We start from the raw sequence: 17,525 nt of genomic DNA, 5'->3' as shown, positions 1-17,525 counted from the left end.
GGAATCTTTCTCAGTTACGGGCGTCTTCTGTTTAAGCCCTTTCTTTGCCCCACAAACGCTCATTTCCAAGCAGGAGCAGATATCTGCGATGGATGCAGTCTTTGGTTCCTTCGATGTTAGAGGGCAATCCTGAGGCTTGTGTAGAAGGGTCAGCGCCACTGCTGCTACAATAGTCAGAGGAAACCAAGTGTCCCGGCTCCAAATCAGCGCTGCAGTGCTCCTGTCCAGTGCCTTGTTCCTATTCCCGCAAGCAGGGCCGGACTGGCCATATCTGGCACCGGGCAATCCCCCGGTCGGCCGCCCGGGTGGGGGCCGGTTTTGGGCCCCGTGGGGCCGTTTTTATTACAGGGCCGTTTTTGCAACACAGCTGCAAAATCAGCCCTGTACCAAAATCGGCCGAAAACCGGCCCCGGCAGAGAGCTTGGCAGCACCTCCAATGGGGGATTGGAGGTGCCGCCAAGCTCTCTGCCGGGGCCGGTTTTCGGCCGATTTTGGTACAGGGCTGATTTTGCAGCTGTGTTGCAAAAACGGCCCTGTAACAAAAACGCCCCCCCCGGGGCCCAAAACCGGCCCCCACCCGGGCGGCAGACCGGGGGATTGCCCGGTGCCAGATATGGCCGACCCCCATTCCCCGACTGGGGAGGGGGGGCCGGCCGAGCACTTTGCCAGGGCCGGTTGTGGTTTCCAGTCCGGCCCTGCCCGCAAGTAGCGTGTAAGCGCCAGAGTCTCAGCCCCCAGGCCAGCGGATCAATGAGTGCTTTGAAAACATTATTGTGAGCCCCCCTGCTCTCTTCTGCGGGTCCGGCAGATGGGCAAAGCAGTCCAAGACATCCGAGAGGCAGCCGCGGCGTTTTCCGCTGTCTCGAGGTGACAGAGTCTGCGCGCGCGGCAGCCCAGCATCTCCTGTGCTTTTGTGTATGTTCTTCTGAGCATCTGCACTTGCGATGACCACCGTATAGGTCTGCTCTTACTGATACTGTAAACCTTTACGCATCCTCGTTTTGACTTATACACGCCAGCGTTTGGTCACTCGCATAGACACTCGCCGTACTTCCATATGACCTCCACTGACAAGATTACGCATGCTTAGATTAATTGTTCCCTTAAGGAATTCTCACTCACCCTATTCACTTGATGTCACCCAATACTTTTTGCTGTGATATTTTCTCTTGCTGATATATTCCAATTTTTCCTTCCTTTCCTTAGGCTATTGTGTAATTTACTCCTTAGGCATAATACTTTTGTCCTGATGATGATCCCATGTATTATGGTTAAGGGATCGAAACGCCGTCGACTTGTTGTAACACCATATATGTGAATGTTTACCGAATGTGATATGCATATAATGGTGTAATTGAATTTCTGTTACTTTTCATTTCTCAGAAATTGCTCACTTTTTGCCTAAACATCTCTTTTCTGCCTTTCCTATTTCTTACTTTGCCAATTTGTAAGCGTGAGGGCACAGGCTTGTGTCTCACTCTTTGTGAATGTAAGGTATTTCCTTGTTGAATTTATTATATAGTAAAAATCTGTGATCCCTGTCCGGCTGGACAAATCACGCTACTAAATATATAGCTCCATTGTGTCTATATTTATTTTTCCTGTACCTATCTATGCATGGGACCACTGTTAGAAAAAATACGCAGGGCAGCTAGCCAATCGTCTCCGCATCTGGCGTGTGCGGCCAAGCAGCGCGAAAGCTCACGCTGACTCCATCTTGCTCTCTCAAGTCTCCCGACAGGGCTTTAAGTGGGATGGTAAAAATGGAGGGCCCCTAAATGGGGCGTGGCCTATATAATAAAGGGTGTGGCTTAAACCCGCAAACTAAACTTCACAGAGTGTGCCACCATACCGAAACAACTGCACCTGGAACATGACCATTGCTCTGAGTGCTATGGAGAGAAGCCAAGGATTGGAAGAGCAAGTATTCTTAACTCCTTTTTCATCCACTCACAGCATTTGCAGTGCAGGATTCCAACTCTGGGCCCATGCACTTATTGTTTTACAAACTAAGTGCTAAGCGTGTGGAATATTTAAATGGAAACGACATGGATTACCTTCGTTTTTCGCTCGTTTGTTAAAAAATAGATTCGTGTTTTACCAAGTTTGCCCGAAAAGGACCCGTTTCAAAGTCCCTTTTTAATTACCACTGGATCTGAGACCCGGCCCACTTCAAGCCCTGGCTCTCGAGTCACACCAAGCACGCGCACGAGCAGCACGTGACAGTGTGGCCAGCGAGCACAGCTCTGCACGGATGGATCTTATCACAGCTCAGGAGCTCGCATATGTTTGGCTCACAGTCACACATGTAATACACCCTGATCGGGCCAGTGGAAAAGAATTTACGAAATTTGTGGCATAGATGAATGGGGGGCATGTCTCTCTTGCAGCACAGTGCTAGTTCCTGCTGTGTTAATCTGTGCCCATTCCGAATAGGATGATGCAGAGCCGGCAGAATGCCTTCCAATGCAAATGATCGAAATCGACTTCTACTGCCCCCCACAAAGGTGTTTTATATATTAAACTTATTTCCACTTATTTAGCGGCGGCCTTGTTTACACTCACAAACAGGATGTCCTCGATTCGCAAACTCGCAAAAAAGCGGGGTGTGGTGAGGGTGCTGTTAAAGACGTTACAGCAATAACAACCACAGAGAAAACAGAAAAATGCCTGGCTGGCGTGTGCTTTCCATTCACACGGTTCAGTTTTGCTCAGCTTTAAGCATACAGATCTAGGCTACTGAGTAAGGCAACCACAGTTCTAAATTAAGCAATAAATAATTCAAAATTCACTGGAATCCAGCCGCAAATTGGAATGAAGACAACAATTGCATTGTCATTATGCATTGATCTCCCCCCGCAAAGAGCAGGAACATGAAACGTGACTCACAATGTAATGAGAGGCTTGTGAAAGATGTACTTTAACCCGGGGCAGGCACAATGGCTCCTCTGTGTATCGCACAACAGAGCTAGCAGTGACACAATGTGTGGTGCCGACAGGTGTTCTCACTACACTGACCTAAATAACTTTCATATTTTACCCATCCCCCAGGAACAAGTCTACTTTACCCAGCGCAGGGTGTATGCAAGTTCAAAGTGCTAGAAAAGAGCTGCAAAAGTCGACAGGACAAAACAGAGTGACGTCAGCGTAGATCCATGCCAGACTTTCAGGACAACCCCAGGGCGTGGCGGGCCTAAAGTACCTGGCTCTGGGACAATATGCCATCCTGCGCCCTATTTTCTCCGTGAGACAAACCCATGATGTTTCCTTGCGTAGAGACTTGTATCACTGCCCCGACAGTTGCTCTACATGATGTTGGATGCTGCTGCAGTTGAGTGCTTGGCTCTGGTGATCGGGCTACACCTTTAGATGTACTCCTTTTATCATCTGCGATAACCAGTCACGTGCCTAGTGTGGGACATAATATCTGGTTGAAGGCAGCTTACCCACGGCTGTGGGGGTGAAAGTCTTTTTACCCACATTGTCCGGGTAAAATATATAATTGTTGGGGTGGGTGGGGACCAAAATGATTTAAGCAAGAGGGCATGGTAGGAAACGATTTAAAGACCATGAGAATTCCTAGAATTGCCCTTTTCGCCATAATTCTTCAGGAATCGTGTTCCCTTTCTCCTTATTTCCTTTTGCTAAGCCCTGTTTTTCGCTGCACTTCTATAACTGTTCTCAATTTATTGCTTTGATTCATCTTGCCGTGAGCTTTTGGTCACCCTCCCGAGGTTAAGTCATATTTAAATGCCCTAATAAAAGTAATTTGTCATGACTGTGTTGTTGTTACTCATGGCAACATATCCAGAATGTAGATGCTGCGGGTAACAGTTTATTTCCCAATTTTTGTAACTCTTCGGTTGTATGCAAGTGCATTTATTCAAAAAAATAGATTCACATTCCTGTCTCTAGCACAAAAAAAAGGGCTTTCCTACATTCCCAGTAGGTATTTGTGACAACGGATGTTTTATGGAGACATTTATGACTACATTTCTTTGCATCAAACTTTGTGGTGAAAAAAAGTGTGAGATTTTGCTACCCATCACCAAGATTAAGATTTGTATTGCTTAAAATTAGTACTTTACGGATGTTACAATTGATAATACGGTAAGATTAGTAGTATGATAAGGTTTCTAGTAACAAGTGCGCACTTCCATACCTTCAAGAGGGGGTGAAAACTCATGTTTTTTGTCAGACACAGGAACATTGGAACATTCAAAGAACTCCAGGTCGTCCTCTGGCTCACCTTTCACCTCGGACCCCTCAGATTTCTGAGTAACTGTTGTTGATGCCAATTTCTCTTCATCCGTGGCATGGCCCTCTCGATTATCAATGGCTGGGGCACCAGAGACTGGCGCTTCTTCATCCTGGAGGACAAAAGTGACAACATTAAAACTCGGATCCCAGCTCCTCGCAATAGCCATGTCCGAAGATCACATTTCCCCATAGACTTTTCTAAACGCTCTCTGCAACCCAGGTGTGTTAACAACAACTTGAGTAATACTGGGTGGGTACAGCAGAAAACAATTACTCAGGATAAAAAAATATATATCAGCCGGAGTTGCCCCCCCCTCCCCCCAAACACCAATAGGCTGTTCCTCTATTCTCTGTGGTAGACTATCTAATCAAATTATTAATCTTTTCATGTTTAATTGTGCTTCTTAGAGCTAGTCATCTATTGCACCCACATACATCCTATCTAATAGCCTTGTGCTGCCCACTGGGCTGATTCACTGCTGCTCCTGAGTAGAATCTATTTAAGTAGTTTAACAGTGCCAATGGGTTGCTCCTGGGAAGATTCCATCTAATCCATGTATTACCTCTTGGTGGTTTAACAGTGACCAACTAATTGTTCACTTGTCACCTCGTGATAACTTTCATTGACGTCCATGGTCGTTCAACCGTGCATCCATTGGTTGCTGAGCTATTGCTTCAGAAATGACTAAATATAATACTCCTTCGAGGTTTAACATGGCCTCTAAAGGTTTGCTCCTTTTTCGCTTATGGGTGGATCACACATACTCCATTTAATGCTCATTAGTGGATTAATGTTGCCTCTCAGGTGTTCTTCAGGTGTTGATCAGGTGTTTGCTTCACATCTGTTGGTCTGCCATATATCCTATCTAATATTCTGGTGGTTTAAACTTACACCCTAAGGGCTGCTCATCTGCTGCTCCCAAACAGACCCTATTTGAAACTGCTTGGGGGCTTAACAGTGCCATCAATAAGCTTCTCTTCCAGTGTTCCTGGTTAAACTTAATTTAATAACCCTTGGTGTTTCAATCATACCATCAATGGACTGCTCTCCTATCTCTTCCGAGTCAAACAAGTTTAGTACCTTAGAGGTCTAACCATGTCCCATTAGGTTGCCCATCTGTCACTTTTAGGTAAGACTCCATTTAATATTAATAAATAACACATTAATGGCGGTATCCAATTACGATACTGCCCATCCGAAATACTGTAAGTACCCATATGTGCACCTATCTCTATTCTCACTTATCTGCAACTTCAGTGCTAATGAGAGCGCCAGTCAATGGAACATGGACATATCATGAAGTTGGACCTCATACACTGCATTCGGAATTTCATACACAGAAAAATCCTTAACAGCCCTTCAACCATGCCCCTAAATGGTGCCCAGGAACCGGATGATAATACAGTGCTTTATGACCGCATAATGGGTATGAAGAGCTATATAAATAAATGTATGTAAAAAGAACAATAGATGGATGGAATGGTGTACAAAGCCAAACACACCACCAGTCAAAGATCTGGGCCTAAATTCATCGTCTTTTTGCTCACCAGTTTGGACCCGGCCATGTGCAAATCAGTCCCTGCTCCCCATGGGAACTGTCCAGTCCGAAATGCAGGGCCAGGTCCTCCCTGGGTATTGATAGTGAGACTCCAGTCAGAGCAAAGGTAGGAATACTGCAAACTACCTAAAACAAAATATGTTACTGTTGACCCCAAAATTAAGAGGGGATGTGGGTAATATTCACTTTTGTGTTTCCCTCATAGATTGATCACTGGCGTAACGAAAATTGAGGGGGCCTCCCTGCAAGGTATGTAGAGGGGCCCCCTCCGGGCTCAATTAGGAGCTCCTCGGACAGAGTGCAGTGCCGAGGGGGCCCCTTGGAGCTTCGGGCCCTCCCGCCCTGCGTGGGCTGTGGGGGCCTGTGTTACGGCCCTGAGATTGATCCAGCGGTTGGCGAGAATTCCCACGTTGTGCTATTTTCTCTGGATCGCTTAAATATATGCATGTGATCCGTATCAATATTGAGAAAGATTAAAAGAAAACAAATAAACTAGGATCAATTTAGTGGCCTGTTTGGTGAGGCTTGGTGAAAATAGATAGTTCACTATCCCTATGCGTGATAGCAATTGGACGAATTAGGTAGCCAAGAATGCAAAATGTTGAATTGTAGATTCTATGTTGTGATGGGAAGAGTTGCTGCCTGAACAGACTCTTTGAAGTGAGTGACTTAACAGGTATGTGCGTTGTGTAAGAGAAGATGGGTGTATGCAGTACATGTTGCTTAAACTCAAAACGCGTGCAAGTTGTACAAGAGAAGCTTGATAAATGTAGTGCACATTGGTGAACCCCAAATTATGAGTGACTGATGTGAAGATGTTTTTTATACTCATCTAAACTGATGTACCATAGCTTGACAAATCACAGCATGTGTGTGTGTGTGTGTGTCTATATATATATATATATATATATAAAAAATTTAAATCTATAAAATGATTGTGTTTTAATTGGAACTATGTAGGGCTAGGAAACAAATGCATATATATGATTGATAATAGTAGTATTTATATGTTTGGCCACAGGTGTTAACAATAAGCATTGACACAAGATATTTTGTTGTCTTGAAGAAGGTGGTCAGAACTGGCCTTACCACTTACACCACTGAAACACGTTAACGCATACATAATGGTAAATTTGTGGAACATACTGTCATATTAGATGAGAACTTTGTCATAGTCATGTACCTGCATTGATTGATTGTACAAATTAGCAAATTGAGACCAAGCTTATGTCTTGTGTGCTCTATCATTTTTTCTCTTATTCTTTTTTACACATATGTTGATTATATGTGCGTTTTTGTTATGCTATGATTTTTAACAAAAGTGAAGTAGGTGAAGTCTTTTTATACTTGTATCTTTTTATGGGACGTATGCCCTATTATGTACATGAAGGATTAGTTAGGACTATATGTATATTGATTTATGTAACAATAGGTTTGTATTAAATATTTGATATGGTCAGTAACCTCTGTGGCACTATACTTGTTTTTTGGGGTTGTATGTATGAGTTGTGGATAAGTCTGAGACTGTTTGTGAGATGGAATTTGAATGAATGAGTTTCTGTGGCGATTATTGATTCCAAAGTGAATCGTTTATGACTTTATAGACTGATACGGAGCCCTGTCCCTTTGGTTTGAGGGGTCTCTCTCATTTCATTTCATTTCCTTTACTACGCTATAATAAGCCTAACTGCTGACTCACACTACCACAAAAAAAAGAGCATTTGGGTTATCATTTTGCCTCTGTAAATCAACTGGGGTTTGCTGGACTCTGCACAGTGTACCTCGTTTTGGTTCACTATATAAAGAGCCAGCTTCCTACACATCGGAAAAAAGCTTTACCTTCAGTCTGAAGATCATGTCTCTATCAATGCTAAGGCTTGATCAATGTCTTTCCATAGTGAGGAGGTGGAGGAAATTCTCAGTTCAATGGAATGATGTCAAAGAGGTCTATTCGGTTTCAAAAATGACTTAGGACTTTATTGGGCTAAGGGACTGGTGAGTGCTAGAGCAACAGCATCAGTAAGATAGGAATCACAATATTCTCAGGCTACGTCTTTGACCTTAATATCTAGCCAGACAATACAAATTCCAAAGATTTTGCTCTGTTTATTGGCTAGAGCTAATGATGCTAGGAGATGATGAATCAATGCAGTATGGCATGGTGGGTGCCGACTGGCACGTAAAGATTGCAGTCTTCAGGGGGTGGATGTGGGTACAGACCAGTGGTCGAAGTGGGAGAAAAAAAGTAGGGGAACTGTAGGCAGAGAATCAGAGGGCACGAATAATCCGAGGATTGGATCAGTGGGCGGAGTCAGAGTTGTGCCAGAATGCACAAAACATCCTAATTTTTTGTATTTGTGTGGCATTTCACTAACCAGTTTAAGCTTATAATGTTAATTAATTCAACCAATTGACACACATGCTTATTTAAGGTTTAATATGAATTATTAACTTTAAAATACATCCACAAAGTGGGATATGTTTTCAATCACAGAATATCGCAAATATGCTTAAAAGTGGAATCGCAAGCCATTTTTCACCCCGCCATTCAGTTTCTGTCATCAGCACTTCTCCCTTCTTCCACAAGATCAGTTCAAATATGAATGGCAAAATATCCTAGTTTGCAAATGTTTTCTATATAATTATGGCTCTGCCATAGTTGACACATAACACAACATCTGATACATAATCTGACAATTGTAACTAATAAATTGTGTGAAGGTGAAACGGATCAAAAGTTACAAAAAACATTGACTTGTGTTGCTGCGAAGTGGAAGGCCCTTCACAAAGGTTGACTGATCACCTTTATCACTTCTTTATTTGTATGTTACACTGGTACTAATAAGGCACAATCTTCCCAGAGACTGTTAGCATGTGTAAAATGTCAAAATAATAAAGTATTAGAAAATATACATCATTACGCTGCAGCCTTTGTTTGCTGCATAATTTAGTCATCACTGCGGCATAATTTTGTACTCCTTTGCTGCATAATTCCAGTGACCCCAAAGCCGGCAGCACATGTTAAAAGTGCTTGTGCAGGAAGCAGAGAGACTGAAGTTTGTGAACTTAGTTTGGTGTGTGTGCAAAACCTGCACTGCCGATCCCTTGTGAGTTGCAGCTACTACTGCTGAAACAAGGTCAATGGAGGTACCAATGAGTGAGACGGATGGCCTTTAGTGCTGGTGGAGCCCTATGCGACAATATTTGTTGGTGAGGCCAATGACCACCTCTGCCACGGATTCCCTCACTATCACCCTTCAACAGTGCCCCTGAAGCCTCCATAACCACACTCTCTCTCAGATGCATTTAATTTGATTTACAGCGCCGCTCATACCAGTGTAGCATGTCGGAGCACTTTACATCGCACACATTACACAGAGACAAACAATTATACATGTATACATCACTATATAGGAAACGTTACATAAGACAAAGGACTACAAGGTGTAGGAGCCACATGACAACCACACTAGTAGGCAATACATTTAGTTAGTGATTGAATTGATTTCTATCTGAGTGAGCAACATTAGGATAATCAAAGACTGGGGGAAAAACAGAACGCTCTCATTTATACCTTGCAGTTTGCATGCAGCTCTTAGATGACAGTTAATAGCTCATTGTTCTATGTTAGGAATTTTAACTTATAAATTGCAAGTAACAAAAGGATCTCGCTGACAAAAGCAGTGACCCACTGACCTATTTACATTAGGTGCACTTTGTGATTTGCATGGTGCAAGTAGTTTGCAGCAGGCACATTAACCCTCTGTGCTACCTTTCCATGAGTCAAAACTTCCACTAGACAAAACTTTTCTCTCTCTCTCTAGGAAGAACATTGATCACCAGAGTTTTCATGACATTTTATTGCCTCTGAAAACTGCTGGAGGCCAGAAAGTAGGCAGCAAGTGCTTTTAGAACCATAACATACTTGAACACAGGATGCCCCCACTCAAAGTCAGTGCCGGTGCAGTCACACCGGTTGCACCGCCCTTCTCAAGGATCCTGTGACCTCAGTGATAGAATCACTGTTGCTCTATGGTGTGCCGCCTCATAGGTCTGCCCACAAAATTTGAGGTGAACTTCAGTATGGATTGTGGTGGACATGCCTTCAAGGTTAACCCACACTTGCTACTGCTAGGGTCCACCCGCTGGTGCTAAGACACCAGGGCTTCTAAGGTCTAGCGGGGACATCTATGGTCTAGCATGGGAATGTGCTGCCTTAGGAGCATGGTCTGGGGGTCTGGCCATGAAGGCTGAACCTGGTTCCTCAGTTCCAAATTCGGCAGCTCTGACCATAGTGCCACATCCTCTCCCCCACTGAACACCATACTGCCACACTGAAAGAAACTCGCACTGCCTTCAACTACAACCAAATTGTGCCCTGTTATAAACACCTGCATGTAACTCAATTAAAATTATGTCTAGACAAGAGCAATATACTGACTAAAACAACAGTAATAGCATCCTGGAGAAAGCAAAGTAAAGCATGTGAATTGTAAGCAGGAACAACATGGTTACCAATCCACCAAACAATCAGGCATTGCAGTACCTCCAAGATTGGTGCACTTACCCACCCAGGGAAAACAATGTTGTTCACGGAAAAACAAGAAAATAAAAGTAGCGCTTCACTGGCAAACTCCCTAAAGTGGAGCTAATGTTTTTAGGTGTGAATAAAATCAATCTGGCCACTTTGCGAACACTCTGTCTTGCTTTATTTCATTTTTTTTATTTATTTTCATAGTTTGAACCTTTTATTCCTGAGGCTGCTCTGTGGAAAAGAAAAATGTCAGAAAAAGACAACAAAAGTGTTTTTTCTGTTTTTGGATCCGTTTCACAGGGGAACAAATAAACGAAAGGAGGAAAGAGAGGGTAAAAAATGTTCCTTGAAGTCACAGGTTTCAGTAAGTGAGGAGGACCGAAACAAAGTGAGGGGATAAGAGAAATAAAGAGAGGGGGCAGCTGCGAGAGGCAGAGCAAGTGCACACTGCCCTGGTATTCACTGGGCAAGAAGGAAAAGAGTCCCTTTCGTTCTCTGCCCACCAAGCTCGCCCCCAAACGGCCGCGAACGCCAGCCTTCTTTGCAGGCCTTGGCAACTTTACCGTCCTTTGATGGGATGAATGTTTAAAATAAGCAAAAGTAGGGGAACTGAATCTACTGGAAAAAATAATTAGGGGCACGCCGTGCCGATCCCGCCCACTTCGACCACTGGTTTAGACAGAGTCCTCAAAAGGGACGAGTTTGGTGAGATTCTTCTGGGAGATCAAAAGAAAGGATTGGTAAATGGCAGCAAGGCCTCCAGAAATGAATCTGCGAATGTGTATTTAATAAGGTACACAAAGCAAACAATATTGGGGAAGAAGGAGAAGCAGTAATATAGAATTCACATGTTTAGCATCAGGGGGAAAACTTTTATTGAGTAATTGATTTTGATGAAAGAACACATTTGGCAAACTTAGCTAGATTGCTAGTTTTGAAGTGGCTACATACAGTGATTATAGCGAGGTAATATATCATTGCAAGATGGGCCTGGACGTGGGATTTATAAGTTCTGAAAGTATTGTATCATTAATTATATAGCAAAAACAGAAACTGCAGTATGGTAACAGTAGGTGAGTTGAGATACTGTAATGGGAACAATTCAGAGAACATGCACATAAGTTGTGTGGGTATTTGGTCATCTGAACGGGAGTGGAACTGTATTTTTGTGTGGGAAGCCTTATCTAAGGTGTGGGTGTATTTTTATAACCTAGTGGCTATGGATGGAGGATTACTTTCATATTTTTTCTCTTAGCATTTCAAAGTTTGAGTCTGTTGAAGGATAGGTTCCTAGGTTGCACTGATTGCCACTTTCTCTGCAAGCTACGCTAGTGAGTTTGACATCACTTGGTGAAGGTGATGCAGAAGGTCTCAAAATTGGGATGCAAAGTTAAAAGACAGGGGAGGTGTAAATCATTCCCGTTCATGTCTAGCAAACATGAGTGCAGGATTGGACAGTGTTGGAGGTGGAAAATTCTGTTTCAATTGGATTGCGCTTCATTTAGGAGCTGCAAATTGAGGGTTAGTTGGGAGAGAGACAGGATTTGAGGCGGTGGGTATCAATGGACCCTGGTGCATTTAAAACCAGTTGGGTGTGGTTGGCATAATGATTTAGTTTTATTTCAAAACTGGTCAGGAGGAACTCCTGGCACCTCGATAGTCAGGCTTAAGATATTAGGGCAAAGGAAAGACCCTCTGACCAACTGGTGCTTTGGATGGGGGCCTCCTGAAGGTTTGCGGGTCATCTACGTCACCTGCATTTCTCCCCTGATTTGGCTCAAATCCTTTTTTTTTTTTTTAAATCTTTATTTTTGGTATTTTTTAAGATAAATAGTAAGCAAAAAGAAAACATTACAGGCAATGAGGCGGTCATTCCATGTATAAGAAAACATCAGTAATTGAGACATTTGCGTGACAACAGCACATAGCGTAAATATACAACATCATTTCCCTGAAACACTTCAAAGCAACAGCAGAAAAGTTTCTGCACCCAAGACATAAACATGGCATTTACAAGCATGAGGGGAAAATACAATATAGTGTCGTAGGCTAGAGAGGCACACATTCACTCTTGAGTAGACAGTATACTAGAACAAAGTATTGGCCAGGCAGATATCCAGCAATGGTACACATCTACATCCTCTCTTCCTCAGTCCAGGCAATAGATTGAGATCCCTCCTTGTTATTATCGTCATCTGTGCGCAGTAGATTATCATGTAAAGGCCCCCAAATATCTCTGGGCCTGGACGCTATTGGCTGTGTCTCTGCATATAGACCAGTCTGTTCCTGACAATATAGAAGGTCCTGCATCCATTCCTTAAATTTCGGGGCTCTCCCCCTCCCCCATCGACACGCTAGTCTTCGCTTGGCCAATAGCATAGCAATGTCTAACAATTTTCGACACCCTCTGGGTATGTGTGCAGTGTAGCCCAGTAACATGACCAGGGGGTCCTTCGCAAATGTTATTCCGAGCATCCTCTCAAGGGCCCTGTGTACCTGTGTCCAGTACTGGCTTATAGCCTGGCATTCCCATGCCAGATGTAGAAAGCCAGCTTCAAGGCATTTACATCGCTCACAGCAATCATTATCTGCAAGTTGAAAACTATATCTCCGTGCAGGGGTATAATACATAAGTTGCAGAAATTTATAGTGAATAACCATAAATCTACAACTAGCCGATATGTTTCCTTTAAGTCTACAGCAATATCCCCACTGCTCATCATCTATTTCTTTCCTCAAATCCGTGCTCCAGAGTTCTCGAGCCGAGCCTTCTATCCCTTGTTGTTTTGCCCTAAAACTACTATATATACCGGACACTAGGTGTGTCCCATCAGTGGAGTGCAATATAATGTTCAATGGCGCAAAACTTTCCGGTTCCTTAGGGAAGTCCGGTAAGACATTTCTCATACCTTGCCTTAAACGCACGTAATAAAAAACCTCCAGAGGTGTGGGCATGAGATCCTTAAAAAGCAGGGCAATAGAACTAAACATTCCCCCAAAAAACAGATCACCCCACGTGGCAATATTAACACGCCTGCACATGACCTGGAACCCAGTTTCTTGTAGGAGTACTAGCTGTGGGTGATAAGTGAGGGGCATGTGCGGTGCATACAGCAGTGGAACTTGTAAGATCTGTGCCATGCGCCGCCAAGCATCGACCGTGCACAACACCGTCGTGGGAGGCGTCTCCAAAATGGTAACAGGGCCATGTATAATACCGCTTAGGGGGTACGGCCGAGCTATCCAGTCTTCCGCAGCAAGTTGGGGCATGACCGACGTGGGCGCCATCCAATGAAAGGCGTAATGTGCTTGCGCACTGATATAATAGGCCTCGAAATCAGGAATATCAAATCCCCCTTTGTCATAAAGTTGCGTCAAGACAGCCCATTTGAGCCAAGGCTGTCGTCCGCCCCATACCAAATGAATCAGCTCCCTTCGTAGCGTTTTAACCCTTTCACTGCGGCGGCTATTCCGCCGCAGTTCTAAGGGGTGGGGGGGCCGCGCAGCGGTTCCGTGCTCGTGACGGACCCGCTCCGTCATGGCACGCGGGTGAGCTGTGCTTGTGACGGAACGGTTCCGTCACGGCCCCGCCCGCGCTAGGCAACGTTAGCGTAGGTGTGGAATTCGCGGGGGCTGTGACTGAACCATTCCGTCACCAGCACAGCCCACCCGAGGCTTGTGACGGAACCGTTCCGTCACCAGCACTACCCACCCGAGGCTCGTGACGGAACGGTTCCGTCACGAGCATGGGAGGGGTTAAAGAAGTATGCACCTGGGTAGTACGGAATATTAAGAAAAAGATACAAAAAACGAGGCAATACCACCATTTTAATGAGCGAGACTCTACCAGCCATCGACAGGGGTAAAGATATCCAGCGTGTAATACTCATAGCCAATTTCGTGATGGCAGTACCATAGTTTAACTGTAGTGTTTCTTCCTTATCTCTGGATACCTGAACACCTAAATATCGCAAATCAGAATCACACCACTCCAATGGGAAATCTAACGCAAACCTTGTGACTACCGGCGTAAGCGGAAAGAATAGGGATTTCCCCCAGTTTATAGTAACCCCTGATAGCCTACCGAAGACCAAAAACTCCTGCAACAGAGCATTTAAGTTTTGTTGAGGGTCTATAACAAACAGCGTTACATCATCAGCGTATAGAGATATAGAGAGTTGACGCTGGAAGCATTTAAACGTGCTGTCTCGATCAATCTGTCGTATTCTGCACGCTAACGGCTCTATAGCAATAGCGAAAAGGAGTGGGGATAGAGGGCACCCCTGACGAGTGCCACGTGTTATTGACAATGATGAAGAGAGATAGCCGTTTATAAGCACTTTAGCTGTAGGTTTGTTATATAGTAGTTGCACCCAAGAAAGAAAAACAGGAGGGAACCCCATTCTCTGTAGCACAGCGAATAAATATCCCCATTCTACGGAGTCGAACGCCTTTGAGGCATCGAGAAACACAGCAGCGACCGGGAACTCCGGCGCCACGGTTTGTATTAAGGAGAAAAGGGTTCTCAAGTTGTGGCCCTACCCGGAACGAATCCTGATTGGTCCAGGAGTATTATTTTCGTCATCCACAGAGACAGTCTATTCGCCAATATTTTAGCTAACATTTTCGTGTCACAGTTAATCAATGATAATGGGCGGTATGAGTCACAAATCCCAGGGTCTTTACTTGGCTTCAGCAGAGATGTGATCACTACTTCGCGCATGGACTGAGGAAGTATCCCTACCTCTAAAGATTCTTCAAATACCTCCCATAACACCAGGGCCATAACGTCTATAAAGCATTTATAAAACTCTGCAGGTATTCCGTCACTTCCCGGCGCTTTACCATTTTTAAGGGACATTATCGCTACCCTTATCTCAACGAGCTCCAAAGGAGCACTCAAAAAAGATCTATGAACATCACTCAGCCAGCATAGAGCAATCTCCCCCATGAACCCTTCTAGGTCTAGCCCACCAATGTGTTGCGTGGTATATAGGTGTGTGTAATGTGAGGTGAAGACATCTAGGATGCCGGTACTATCCCGACAAATCCCTCCCTCAGGACCAGTAATTTCCAATATGTTAGTGCTACCTCGGGTGTTTCGTGTAATCTCAGAAAGAGCCTTCCCGGGTCACTCACCTTCTCCATATTTCCGCGCCACCCAATAACGTCCCCGAAATTTGGTTTCTCAAGCAGCTTCCTCCTCATACTCAGATAGTTTAAACCGTGAATTCTTTCTGTGCGTGCCCCACGTTCCCACTTTGCATTTTTCACTCCAACCCCTTCAAATCCCCTTCCAGTGTGCGTAGCGTACGCTGTATATCCCTTAACACCCCGAAACTCTTGGCTATACAACACCCTCGAATCGTGACCTTAAAGGCCTCCCACACAACTTCAACACTGTCCACTGTCCCTTTATTGCACTGGAAAAATTCCTTGATTTCCTCCCCGAGTTCTTCCCTAAAAACTGTGTCCAGTAGGGCGTTGGGCTGAAGGCGCCAAGTCGGTCTAGGCCTATCATACCCAGGGATTTGCAATTTGACATCTGTTCCTGTCGTAACTTCTGTTTCACACTGTTGAATTTCTTCCTCTCCTCTTGTACCCGCACAGTGAAGTCAGGGAAGATGGTGAATGTGACTCCTTCGTACGTAAGTTGTTTTTTCTCTCTCGCCACTTTTAAGACCACATCCCTGTCCCGGTAGTGAAGTAACCGAGCTATAATGGGCTTAGGAGTGTCTTAGGAGTGGCCCCAGGGGGCGGCCTCGTGCTAAGCGATCTGTGCGCCTTTTCAACAATGAACTGGGAAGAGAGCAGCCCCTCGCCAGTAACCGCAGTCAGCATCCGCTCGACATATTGCTCCAGCCAGCCCATGTTGGTACTTTCTGGTACCCCTAAAATTCGCACATTGTTCCGTCTGCTACGGGCTTCAATGTCCTCATTCTTGGCATCTATAATGCGCATGAGTTTATCCATTTGCGTCATAGCGGTTTTAAGTTGTTCCGTGACGTCCTCCGCATCAGATATTCTTTGTTCCACTTCCTTAAGCCGAGAATCATGAGCATCTAACTTATGGGCAATAGTATCCATCTGTGTGGTAAGTGTGTCCACCTTATCAACTATAGTGGCAAATCCCTGGCGCATTTCTGTCAATAGAGTTTGCATGTCAGTATCCGATCTGGGAGTATGTTCAGCCCCCGCCTCCAGCTCTCCTTTCTTCCCCTCCGCTGACTATTGTTTCGCGCCTCTCTTTGCCTCAAAAGTAAGGCGCGGCTGCCGCGCGTCCACCCTGCCCATATTGTATTGCCCTGACCCACAGAGGAAGTACCTGAGCCACGCACTGATTCAAGTCCACGAGCGCACTGTAGTCAGTAGTACGCAAGGAAACCCAATGAGGCAATGCCCTGCAGCCCAGGATATCACATCAAGCTACCAATTTGGTAGGATTTTAGCCACAGAATGTCATAGCCAGCGATATATCACCACCAATGATATGGGCTTAGACGATGTCCCTCACTCCAGTACGCTGGCAGCAAATCTGCGATGGTAGCAATCAAATGGTACAGTAGCGGCAACCCACGCAATTCTCTAGCCCTGCGCCGTATTGCCATGCCCTGCTCAGTCCACCCCACCGCTTCAACGTATGTTAGTACCGTCGATGAGGAATCTCAATTGTCCGTATGTGACGGTCATGCAGCACTGCCCCAAACTGATTAATTTATGAGGATAGGCCCTTCGTTCCACAGTTCCTTTTAGGCCATAGTCTGCGCTCCCATTCACTTTATGCTTACTAAACATCTCCGCTATTCACGCCTAATCAGATGCACTGATGTCGCCCACTTAGCAAATATCAGGAAGACCTCGGGTGGCGTGGGTCTCTATACAGCAGCCAGAACATTCAAGGAAACAACATGGCCGCCGCCATCTTGCCGTCCAAGGAGAACCTCCTGTCAGAGGCCCCTCCGTATCTGCTGTACCTCTCATTGCCAAAACCTCATTGTATCACTGCTCAAATCCTCCACAGCGCAGACATTCCAAACAGCACCTTCCCGTGTGTACTCGCGGCGTGTCACTCCGCAGCAACGCGGACGTGTATAGCCACACGGCTCGTCCACCATGTGGGATCCACGGTGCTTGCGCTGCGTTTGCAGCCGTCCCAGGGCTCCACACCACAA

At 45.0% G+C, this 17,525-nt stretch overlaps 1 protein-coding gene across 5 annotated transcripts in view; it reads right to left on the bottom strand.

The window, feature by feature from the left end:
- Positions 1-17,525, bottom strand: part of TACC1 (transforming acidic coiled-coil containing protein 1) — a 622,141-nt gene that overhangs the window by 124,144 nt on the left and 480,472 nt on the right. For 3 of the 5 annotated variants that reach the window (XM_086943657.1, XM_086943655.1, XM_086943656.1), the window contains exon 5: positions 4,163-4,370. In XM_086943657.1, the coding sequence (XP_086799783.1) occupies positions 4,163-4,370 (208 nt within the window). The remainder of the gene's footprint in view (positions 1-4,162; positions 4,371-17,525) is intronic. The other 2 variants (XM_086943659.1, XM_086943658.1) reach the window with 1 other exon arrangement.

This window comes from Lissotriton vulgaris, chromosome 11, assembly GCF_964263255.1.
Source record: "Lissotriton vulgaris chromosome 11, aLisVul1.2, whole genome shotgun sequence".
NCBI lineage: Eukaryota > Metazoa > Chordata > Amphibia > Caudata > Salamandridae > Lissotriton > Lissotriton vulgaris.
This window is presented reverse-complemented; position numbering and strand designations above follow the sequence as displayed.